Below are 12,160 nucleotides of genomic sequence, written 5' to 3' on the forward strand. Positions count from 1 at the left end.
TTTTTTTCCAATTTATGTGTTGATTAGACCCCTCTAATAAAAATTATGGATATTTATGAGATGATTGAGGTAAACAATAGCAATAATTTTTTTTTTTTAAATTGATGCAGTGGCATCAAATTAGAAAATTATCTTTTGCCACTTTTTAAAATGATTTATTAGTATAAATTGTCACACTTTAAAATGTATTTTTTTTTAATGTTAATAAATAATTAGCTTAAAAGAATACATAAAATCTAAAGGATAAGCAAAGTATAATTTAAAGTATAAAATAAAGCCAAAGTTGTACATGTCTGCAAAGTGATGGAGCATTGTAATAGTCTTAGTGCATCCAAATAAAGGCATCATTTAACTGATTATTTCTTTCTTATCTCACATTAAAGGTTAAATACTGCAGATATATATAAAGTATTAGTAATAACATTGGTACTGATAAATGTGTATATAACTAATTATTTATAATCTTTCAAATATATTAGTTATATTCTATAATATAATAATATTTTTGGTAACATTATTGTTTGCAAATTCTCCGTATTTTTTACGTATTTATAATACCGTGTAGAAAAGACATTAATTAATTAGGTAATAACATAATAACATAATTGGTAATATTATGTATGGTATTACCGTGTAAAATTTTTGGATGTTTATCACCTACTAATTTAATACAACTTATTTTGTAAGCAAATGTAAAGTAGAAATCAACTAAAATCTTGGTAATATTGTTTCCATATTCAATGCTCTCACGTAACATAATACCCTATATAACAAATTTAAACAATTTATAATATAGCCAATTCATCATATATATATATATATATATATATATATATATATATATATATATATATATATATATATATATATATATATATATATATATATATATATATATGTTACAACCTCACGGTCAAATATATACTATAATTAAAAACAAAATCCTATTTACTTGATTTCCTGTCCAAACAATAGTAAATAGTAAAGGTAAATTAAAAAAATAAAAAGAATGAAAAAAAGGAATATAAATATTTCACAATAATATTCTACATCATCAATTAAAAATGGAATGAAAATTAGGTAAATTGAAAAAAAAATGAATATTAATAATTTACTAAAAATGAAAAATGAAAAAAAGGAATTGAAGTTAGGTTAATTGGAAAATGAAATGAATATTAATAATTGACTGAAAATAAAAATGATCCATAATTGACTAAAATGGAAAAGGAAATGGTCAGATCATTGCATTTTAATTTTTCACAATAATATTATACAGTATAATACATCAAATCACAATTATGTCATAAATCTTTCACAATTTTAAACAATGAAATGGAAATTAAAAATAGAACGAAAATATTTTAATAATAATATTCTACATCATCAAGTAAAAGTAAATTAAAAATGAAAAGGAAATATTTTAATAATAATATTCTACATCATCAATAGTAAATGCATATTTTAAACAATAGTACATGTAAATTAAAAATGAAACCAGAATATTTCAATAATAATATTCTACTTCATCAATTAAAAATGAAACGAAAATTAGGTAAAAATATCACAGCATCTGATATTCTAATTGACTAATTGAATGAAAATAAAAAAGAAATAATTGGCTGAAAATGAATATGACATTACAAATTGACTGAAAATATAAAAAGAAATGAATACTAATAGTTGATTGCAAATAAAAAATGATCCATAATTGATTAATATGAAAAAAATAAATGGAACGGAAACTAAAATTTAACGGAAATATTTCAATAATAATTCTACATCATGAATAGTAAATGTATATTTTAAACAATATTAAAGATAAATTAAAAATGTAATGTAAATATTTCAATATTAATATTATACATCATTAATTAAAAATTGAACAAAAATTAGATAAAAATATCACTACATATGATATTCTAATTGACTAATTGACTAAAAATATAAAAGAATAATTTGCTGAAAATGAATTTGATATTACTAATTGACTTAAAATATAAAATGATCGCTAATTGACTAATACTCTACCATTATATATTTTCACCCGAGTCACCTATCCTGATGGACTGAAGGTGTTAGCTCTATACGATGATGGACAGGATTGCGTTGCTACAACCGATGTCATCTACAAACAGGTTTCAATAATGTGCAAATACAATCGTTGATATTATGTTTTTTTAATGACAAAATTGCTATATATCTAGACAAAAATATATATATTCCATACAAATGAATTAAGATAGCAATTCATTCCTATAACTGAGTTGCTAGAGAACGAACACATTTGCCTAATTTATAAAATAAAAAAAAAAACTAAACAATGATAAATAAAATCTTCAAAGTTACGGTATCGCATGCGTACATCTACACATCAGCTATTAATTTGAGCAATTATTTGCTCAAATTCAAACAATGATAACATCAAAACACATAAATAATCCAAAACATATCTTCAATTGCACTGTATAATATTTGATGTTCTAATTTAAATAATTATATATCAATCCAAATATTTTTAATATATTATAACAAATCCATCCCGTGCATCGCACGGGCGAAAATACTAGTTTGTTTTAAATACAGGATTCATACTTTACAGAATTTCAAAACACAAAATAAAGAAAATTATAACACAAAACACATAGATATGAACCAGTGTCTATAGTGTAATATAATATGAACCTGGTGCATGGTATAAGGATCGATAGAATGGTGTTTAATTTAAATAGTCAAAGTTATCAAGTTATGAGCTTGAGCAATTTGTGTGAGTTGGAGCAATGATGCCTTTTTAGAGCATGATTGCAGTAAGGTGCGCAATGGCGAACTGTATTGGAATTTGCAGAGAATGTGGCAAAATAACGCTCTATACACGACAACGACTGGAAACAACCGGCGTCCGTATGCATATACAGCTCAGTAAATTGCTAGGGAGGCGATGTTATTCAGAGAGGAGGAAGAAGAAGAAGAAGAAAAAGTATTTGTTTCGTCGATTGAAAGAAATTACTCAAACATGAGCTTAACTGGCCTAATTAGCCGTCTTTTAGGGAAGGAAGAAAGGATGGAGGATTGTGAAGAAGCAGCGAAAGTGGAATCAATGTGGATATACCCTGTCAAATCATGCCGTGGAATTTCCGTTTCTGAAGCACCCATCTGTTCTACTGGTATACACTCTGTATGTTCGTGTGTGTATAATTAATTGTATGATACGAATGTTTCTGATTTCTTCCATTTTCTGAATGATCACATCGATCAGTTTCTTCATGCACCGGCGATGTGATAACTTATATTCAATTATCTGCCGAAACTTGATTTATGGACAATAACTGAAATTCTTCTGGAAAATTGTAAATACATGAGTGATTTTGTACGGTTAGGATTCCGGTGGGATCGTCTGTGGATGGTGGTGAATTCAGGAGGCAGAGCGTGCACGCAAAGAGTTGAGCCAAGTCTTGCCCTCGTTGAAGTGGAGCTGCCGCGCGACGCCTTCTGCGAGGGTTGGGAGCCGAAAAACGGCTCGTTTTTAGGTAGGTTATTGAAGAATGTCATGAAATCGAAGGGTTTCCAGATTTCATGGTTTTGAACTTTTAATTTCTCGGAAATGATTAGTGATTACTAGTTTGCTCCAAACAGAGATAATGGCTCCTGGTATGGATGCTCTCAAGGTCCCATTGATTGAACCTTCCACTGTATCTGATGGTATCTCTGTGTGGGGTTGGTCTGGCTCTGCTTTGGATGAGGGAGATGAAGCAGCAGAGTGGTTCACCAAGTATCTTGGGAAACCTAGCCGCCTAGTGCGCTTTCATGAAGGTATTATCTAGAATTGAAGGAAGTGTTCGTCTCAACTAAAAGTTTATGCTGATATATATTATGCTTTGTATAACTTGTTGGATATATTGGCTGCCAGCAGCTATGATGATATTTAGACCATGTTATCTTAATTTGATGCTTATGTAACCCTAAATTGATAATCTACATGCTAAATAGTTGGAAGATTGATGTCTGAATTCTCATGTTTACCAGTTGCAGACTGTGTTATCAATTGAAGCTGTGATTGATAACTGATAATACTCTCTCATCTTGTGTTCATGCAGCATCACAGACTAGGCTTGTGGACCCCAACTATGCCGCTGGCCACAAGATTAAGTTTAATGATTCCTTTCCAATTCTTCTTGCATCCCAGGTGAGAGACTGTGGTACACAAATGGTGATGAGTATTTCTTTCAACTATTATGTTTCTTATAGCCATATTCTGGTTACCAATTTTATATCGTTTCTTCGTTTTTGCCAGAAATCACTGGATGTTTTAAACGAGCAGCTGAAGGAGCCTGTTTCTATGAATCGCTTTAGACCCAAGTAAATTTCCTACTTCTATCTTGATGTTCTTGCATAGGTCATAGCTCAGATTCAGAAAACCAATCCATAGCCAAAACCCAAAAGGGCCAAACACACAAAAGGAAAAGCCTTGATCTGTGTAGTCTGTATAATAAATCTACTTCCCTTATTGGCACTCTTGTTATGCAGGAAAATAGCAGAGTTAAATCGTGCTTATGGATATAATTATATAGCAGTGATATAATCAACTAATCTCTGATCTGCAATCTATTAAAAGTTTGTGGCTATTGTGTCATTGCTGCAACAAAAATGTCAAACTCTTATTTAATCCATGAAACTTTGGAACTTGCCTGCAGCATTCTTGTTGATGGATGTGAACCGTATGTTGAAGATTTTTGGAAAGAGATCAAGATAAACGGGTTAACATTTAATAGCGGACGACTATGTTTTCGCTGTAAGGTAATTTCCTCTGCATCTACCGCTGTGGTGATTTACAGATTTAGATGTATCCTCGGGAATTTCTAATGGTTATAAAGTTGAAGAAAGGGTTCCCATGTCACCATAACCATTAAACATATATGCTTTCTGAGATATCATAACTCTTATCATCTAAACTGGCTTTTGATATTGAAATTCATATCACAATTCTATTATGATATTATGATCAGATACCAAGAGTTAATCAAGAAACAGCAGAAGTAGGGGCTGAGCCAAACGAAACTCTTACAAAGTTCCGCTCAAGTGAGCACTTGCATCCCAATAAAAAACCACATGGAAGGGTAGTAGTTTATGAATGTCAAGTACTAACATTTATTAAGCGAATTTCATAATTTCTTTTTAAATACTGCACTGATATCCGCATCTATATAGGTGTACTTCGGACAGACTTTGGTTTGTAATGATTGGGATGCTCGAGGAAAACCAAAAACCGTTAAGGTGGGAGATCTAGTTTATGTCCTCAAGATGGTCTCTTCCTATGGTGATGTTGCAGTTTGAACTCCAATCTCTTTCCCTGTTGATGAAATAAAACCATTTCCCATGGCTTAAGATTTACCATAAACTTTTTAACCGTTTCACTGTTTGCTACTCTTCTAGTTTGTACTTGTATTAATTAATGTAGAAAAATTAAAATTGTAGTTGTGTGGTATATGATCTTTTTTTCAACTGTGATATTTTCATAACGTCTTTGTAATAATGTTTCAAGAAAAATGCTATTTTCACAAAATTTTGCCACTATTAGAAAAGTCACAATTTGCAACGAAAAGTTGCAATCAAAGATGTCCGTTTCAAACTTTATTCCGTTGGAAGTTTGGAACAAATTTTATTACGGAACCTTGATTATAATATTCATTTCCATTGTTTTGTAGAACCTTGATTTTAACAACCATTTATCAAATAGGCCAATAACTATTACTCCGTATTAAACATTATACATTAATTGTGGACTTAATATAAAATGATGCATTTTTATTTTTGAGTGACAATAAAAACTTATAGTCACTAATTAGCTTGGTTGATATGAGTAAAGGGATATGAAATGAGCTTAAAAGTGCTTTCTACAATTATAATTATATTTATAAGGTATACAATTTTATAATACAAGGGACAAAAAATTGTAACACAAGATACATACAAATGTTATATATTTACTTATTTTTCAAAGCATAAGACGCGATTATTAATTTTTTGAAGTACAGAATTCATATTTTTAAGATACAGAATTTCACACATAGAATGTAGATATGAACAAGGGTTCATAGTGCAAGATGAACCTTTACCAAGGATCTTGTGGTTCAATGGCACTAAATTGCTTCGAGATTGTGAGTTTGAACTTGATAATATTGACTATTTGTGTTTTATTTGATTGAGAATGTAATTTAGTATTCAAAAAAGTTAGCTTCATCAATTTGCGTGAGTTGGAGCAATGATGACTTTTTAGAGCATGAAATATCATGTAGAGATGTAAGGTGCGCAATGACGAAATGTATTGGAATATGCAGAGAATGCGACAGAAGAACGCTCTGTACACGACAACGACTGGAAACAACTGGCGTCCGTATGCATATACAGCACAGTAAATTGCTAGGGAGGTGATGTTCATTATACTCCTGAGCTCACCAGAAATTATTCAGAGAGGAGGAAGAAGAAGAAGAAGAAAAAGTAGTTGTTTCGTCGATTGAAAGAAATTACTCAAACATGAGCTTAACTGGCCTAATTGGCCGTCTTTTAGGGAAGGAAGAAAGGATGGAGGATTGTGAAGAAGCAGCGAAAGTGGAATCAATGTGGATATACCCTGTCAAATCATGCCGTGGAATTTCCGTTTCTGAAGCACCCATCTGTTCTACTGGTAATACACTTTGTCTGTTCGTGTGTGTATAATTAATTCTATGATATGAATGTTTGTGATTTCTTCCATTTTCTGAATGATCGATCGTCTGCCGAAACTTGATTTATGGACAATAACTGAAACTCTTCTGGAAAATTGTAAATGCTTGAGTGAATTTGTACGATTAGGATTCCGGTGGGATCGTCTATGGATGGTGGTGAATTCAGGAGGCAGAGCGTGCACGCAAAGAGTTGAGCCAAGTCTCGCCCTCGTTGAAGTGGAGCTGCCGCGCGACGCCTTCTGCGAGGGTTGGGAGCCGAAAAACGGCTCGTTTTTAGGTAGGTTATTGAAGAATGTCATGAAGAAATCAAAGGGTTTGAACTTTTAATTTCTCGGAAATGATAAATGATTACTAGTTTGCTCCGAACAGAGATAAGGGCTCCTGGTATGGATGCTCTCAAGGTCCCATTGATTGAACCTTCCACTGTATCTGATGGTATCTCTGTATGGGAATGGTCTGGCTCTGCTTTGGATGAGGGAGATGAAGCAGCAGAGTGGTTCACCAAGTATCTTGGGAAACCTTGCCGGCTAGTGCGCTTTCATGAAGGTATTATCTAGAATTGAAGGAAGTATTCGTCTCAACTAAAAGTTTTCACCATGATATATATATGAATGTGATCAATATCAAGTGCATGATGCTTTGTATAACTTCATAGATATATTGGCTGCCAGCAGCTATGATGATATTTAGACCATGTTATCTTAATTTGATGCTTATGTAACCCTAAATTGATAATCTACATGCTAAATAGTTGGAAGATTGATGTCCGAATTCTCATGTTCACCAGTTGCAGACTGTGTTATCAATTGAAGCTGTGATTGATAACTGATAATACTCTCTCATCTTCTTGTGTTCATGCAGCATCACAGACTAGGCCTGTGGACCCCAACTATGGCGCTGGCCACAAGATTAAGTTTAATGATGCCTATCCAATTCTTCTTGCATCCCAGGTGAGAGACTGTGGTACACAAATGGTGATGAGTATTTCTTTGAACTATTATGTTCTTATAGCCATATTCTGGTTACTAACTTTATATTGTTTCTTCGTTGTTGCCAGAAATCACTGGATGTTTTAAACGAGCAGATGAAGGAGCCTGTTTCTATGAATCGCTTTAGACCCAAGTAAAATTCCTACTTCTATCTTGATGTTCTAGCATAGGTCATAGCTCAGATTCAGAAAATCAATCCATAGCCAAAACCCAAAAGGGTCAAACACACAAAGGAAAAGCCTTGATCTGTAGTCTGTATAATAAATCTACTTCCCTTATTGGCACTCTTTTTATGCAGGAACATAGCAGAGTTAAATCTTGCTTATGGCTATAATTAACTAATCTCTGATCTGCAGTCTGTTAAAAATTTGTGGCTATTGTGTCATTGCTACAACAAAAACATCAAACTCTTAATCCATGAAACTTTGGAACTTGCCTGCAGCATTCTTGTTGATGGATGTGAACCGTATGCTGAAGATTTTTGGAAAGAGATCAAGATAAACGGGTTAACATATAATAGCGCACAACTATGTTACCGCTGTAAGGTAATTTCCTCTGCATCTACCGCTGTGGTGATTTACAGATTTAGATGTATGCTCAGGAATTTGTAATGGTTAAAAAGTTGAAGAAAGGTTTCCCATGTCACCATAACCATATATGCTTTCTGAGATATCAGACTCTAATCATCTAAACTGGCTTTTGATGAAATTCATATCACAATTCTATTATGATATTATGATCAGATACCTAGAGTTAATCAAGAAACAGCAGAAGTAGGCGCTGAGCCAAATGAAACTCTTACTAAGTTCCGCTCAAGTGAGAACTTGCATCCCGATAAAAAACCACATGGAAGGGTAATAGTTTATGAATGTCAAGTACTATTTTATTAAGCGAATTTCATAATTTCTTTTTAAATACTGCACTGATATCCGCATCTATGTAGGTGTACTTCGGACAGACTTTCGTTTGTAATGATTGGGATGCTCGAGGAAAACCAAAAACCATTAAGGTGGGAGATCCAGTTTATGTCCTCAAGATGGTCTCTTCCTATGGTGATGTTGCAGTTTGAACTCCAATCTCTTTCAATGTTGATGAAATGAAACCATTTCCCATGGCTTAAGATTTACCATAAACATTTTACCCGTTTCACTGTTTGTTACTCTTCCAGTTTGTACTTGTATTAAGTGATGTGGAAAAATTAAAATTGTAGTTGTGTGGTATATAATCTTTTCATCAACTGCGATATTTTCATAACGTCTTTGTAATAATGTTTTAAGAGAAATTCTATTTTCACGAAATTTTGCCACAACTAGAAAAGTCACACAACTTGCAACGAAAAGTTGCAATCAAACATGTCCGTTTCAAACTTTGTTCTTCTTTTACGAAAAGTTGCAATAAAACATGTCTGTTTCAAACTTTATTCCTTTTTTTTTTAATGCTATTGACTCTAATCAACAACACCTCCATCAAGGCTTGATCTCATGACCTCTTATATGAGAGAGGTCACTATATGTCATCTAAGCGCAAGTGCTTGGCGTTTATTACGGAGCTTGATTATGATATTCATTTCCATTGTTTTGTAGAAACATCAACATATTATTCACAACGTACCATTTGAAAGTCCACTAAAAGTGTGTTTAGATATCCGAAAAATGATTTCTGAAAATAATTTTATGGGTTTCTAGTGTTTGGATGTGTCTGTAAAATCAAGTCAATGGAAATCAAATCTCATTTCATACTTTTTTTTTTTTTTTTGGATGTACACGCATCTCATTCTTTAAAGTCAAGAATATTTTACACTAATTTAATATTAAATTTAAAATATAAAAAATACATTATCAACAATAATTTAAGATAATAATATGGTTTTTTTTTTTTGGTGAGGAAGATAATAATATGTTGATGATTATTTCTAGCATGATCTCAGTTGCAAAATTCAAGACCACTAGACCGTAGTGTTTGTTATGTCTTTCTTACCCCCTGTTAGGAACCCAGACCCCCTATTTATAGCATACGATTAGAAAGATAATTCATTCAAAACAAACAGAAAACAATTACACGTGAGTATATCTAATCTCACCACTAAACACTCCTGACTAATAGACTAGAAATATAAGACTAATTCTAGGACCACAGAAATACAAACTATGTTACATATAATTAAATAATAATAATAACAGTAACACTAATACACCCCCTCAAGCACAAGATTGGTGATCCACAATGTTGAGCTTGTCTCGCAGAGCTGTAAACCGGGGTCCAGGTAGTGGCTTAGTGAGAACATCGACTAGCTGATCCTTGGTGGAGACAAAGTTGACCACGAAGTCGCCGGAGGCTACCTTGTCACGAACAAAGTGGTAATCTATCTCAACATGCTTCGTCCGAGCATGAAACACAGGGTTAGCGCATAAGTATGTAGCGCCAAGGTTGTCACACCATAAGTTGGAGGGACGCCCAGTGTGCAACCCAAGTTCCCGCAACAGAGAGACCATCCAGGTGACTTCAGCAGCAACATCAGCTAGGGCTTTATATTCCGCCTCAGTGGAGGAGCGAGCAACAGTGCGTTGCTTCCGAGAGAGTCAGGAAACAAGATTACTCCCGAGAAAGACAGCATAGCCACTGGTGCTTTTCCTGTCGAACGGACACCCAGCCCAGTCAGAGTCAGAGTAGGCATGGATGTCGCTTGAAGCGGAAGGAGTAAGTCGGAGACCGTAGTTAAGAGTACCCTTAATATACCGTAACACACGTTTGACCATTGCCCAGTGGTCGTCAGTAGGAGAGTGCATAAACTGACATAGGCGGTTGACAGCATACGCGAGGTCTGGCCGAGTGATAGTCAGGTACTGCAATGCCCCAACAATGCGACGATATTGCGTAGGATTCTCAAAAGGCTGATCGGATGGAGTGACAGCTTGAGAAACAGACGCCGGAGTAGTGAGGGATTTGCAGTCCGTCATCCCAGATTGATTAAGTAAGTCCACCATGTACCTATGCTGTGACAAAATCATCCCGCCATTAGCCGATACTGTCTCGATGCCCAAGAAGAACCCTGGAGTGCCAAGATCTCTAATCTTGAACGCTGATGCAAGGCGACGTAGCAAGGACTCAACAAGAGCGGCGTCACTGCCCATCATGATGATGTCATCCACATAGACAAGTAAGAACACTTTCGAGACCCCCGCCGAGTGGTAAAATAATGAGACATCAGTCTTGGACGAAAAGAAACTTGCAGACAGTAAAAAGTCGTGAAGTCTCTTGAACCAGGCCCTTGGAGCTTGCTTAAGCCCATATAGAGACCGCTGCAAAAGAAAGACATGATCAGGGTGTGTCGGATCTTCATATCCTGGTGGTTGTTTCATGTATACTGTCTCAGCTAAATGGCCATTCAGGAAGGCGTTGTGGACATCCAGCTGGCGGAGAGTCCACTTGTTCGAGACAGCTAAAGAGAACAAGATGCGAACGGTCGTGGGTTTCACGACTGGACTGAACGTGTCGAAGAAGTCCTCCCCTGCGACTTGATTGAAGCCTTTGGCTACCAAACGAGCCTTATAGCGATCAGTCGAGCCATCGGCGGTCCGTTTTGTACGGAAGACCCATTTGCACCCAATAATGTTCATGGTTGGGTTTGGGGGAACTAATCGCCACGTGTTGTTGTGAAGAAGAGCGTTGAACTCTTGATCCATTGCGTCACGCCAATGTGGATGACCTACAGCTTGGGAGTAGCATGTTGGATCAGTAGTTGCTGTTAGAGCATGGAACTCTTCATTATAACCCCGAGTCATATGCCGAAGGCGCATAGCCAGAGGTTGAACATCGGTTCGTTTCCGGGCCCGTCTAGGTTCATTTGGCTCAATGGCCAACAAAGGTGCCTCTTGGGCCAACGGGACTGGTTCAGGGTCCGGAGTTGGCATAATTTGGCAAGATTGCACCGGTGATACGGGAGTTGATGCCCAAGGTAGAGATGCAGGTGTAGAGTCCTGAACCTGCACAGAACCTGTTGCAAAGGGAAACACATTCTCGTCAAACCGCACATGGCGACAAATATAGGTTTTCCCACTGATTGGATCCATGCATCTGTATCCCCTATAGGATGATGGGTAACCTAGGAAGACACATGGGGTGGAATGACACTCCATCTTGTGCCGATTATATGGCCTTAGATGGGGGTAACATTGACACCCGAAGACACGAAGAAATTGGTACGGTGGTGACTTTTTGTAGAGGCGATAGTATGGACTTTCAAACTTTAAGACCGAGGTGGGAAGGTAGTTAATTAAACAGGTGGCAGTTTCAAAAGCGTAGTCCCAATATTCTTGTGGGACGGAGCTTTGAGCAAGAAGAGCTAAACCCGTTTCGACAATGTGTCTGTTAAGGCGCTCAACTCTTCCGTTTTGTTCATGCGTATACGCACAAGATTGCCGGTGTTCAATTCCCAATGATTGAAAGGTTGTG

The 12,160-nt window shown here is 35.4% G+C and overlaps 2 protein-coding genes across 4 annotated transcripts; both read left to right on the forward strand.

The window, feature by feature from the left end:
- Positions 1 to 2,911: 2,911 nt before the first annotated feature.
- Positions 2,912 to 5,479, forward strand: LOC109165423 (mitochondrial amidoxime reducing component 2-like). 2 transcript variants are annotated; one of them, XM_019314169.1, is made up of 8 exons: positions 2,912 to 3,161; positions 3,375 to 3,524; positions 3,631 to 3,807; positions 4,092 to 4,180; positions 4,289 to 4,353; positions 4,689 to 4,791; positions 5,001 to 5,111; positions 5,203 to 5,479. In XM_019314169.1, exons 1-8 carry the CDS (start codon positions 2,936 to 2,938, stop codon positions 5,326 to 5,328), a joined length of 1,047 nt encoding a protein of 348 aa, XP_019169714.1. In that variant the 5' UTR covers positions 2,912 to 2,935; the 3' UTR covers positions 5,329 to 5,479. The 2 variants fall into 2 exon arrangements, with proteins under 2 accessions (XP_019169714.1, XP_019169715.1); XM_019314170.1 differs by lacking the exon at positions 5,001 to 5,111 and having other exon boundaries at positions 2,913 to 3,161.
- An 820-nt stretch (positions 5,480 to 6,299) lies between these two features.
- LOC109165424 (mitochondrial amidoxime-reducing component 1-like) lies at positions 6,300 to 8,962 on the forward strand. Of its 2 annotated transcripts, XM_019314173.1 has the most exons (9): positions 6,300 to 6,470; positions 6,507 to 6,679; positions 6,847 to 6,996; positions 7,089 to 7,265; positions 7,581 to 7,669; positions 7,777 to 7,841; positions 8,151 to 8,253; positions 8,452 to 8,562; positions 8,652 to 8,962. In XM_019314173.1, the coding sequence occupies exons 2-9, from the start codon at positions 6,529 to 6,531 to the stop codon at positions 8,775 to 8,777; spliced, it is 972 nt and encodes a 323-aa protein (XP_019169718.1). In that variant the 5' UTR covers positions 6,300 to 6,470; positions 6,507 to 6,528; the 3' UTR covers positions 8,778 to 8,962. The 2 variants fall into 2 exon arrangements, with proteins under 2 accessions (XP_019169718.1, XP_019169716.1); XM_019314171.1 differs by having other exon boundaries at positions 6,300 to 6,679.
- The last annotated feature ends 3,198 nt before the right edge of the window (positions 8,963 to 12,160 follow it).

Source organism: Ipomoea nil, unplaced genomic scaffold, assembly GCF_001879475.1.
Source record: "Ipomoea nil cultivar Tokyo-kokei standard unplaced genomic scaffold, Asagao_1.1 scaffold3069, whole genome shotgun sequence".
Classification (NCBI taxonomy): Eukaryota; Viridiplantae; Streptophyta; class Magnoliopsida; order Solanales; family Convolvulaceae; genus Ipomoea; species Ipomoea nil.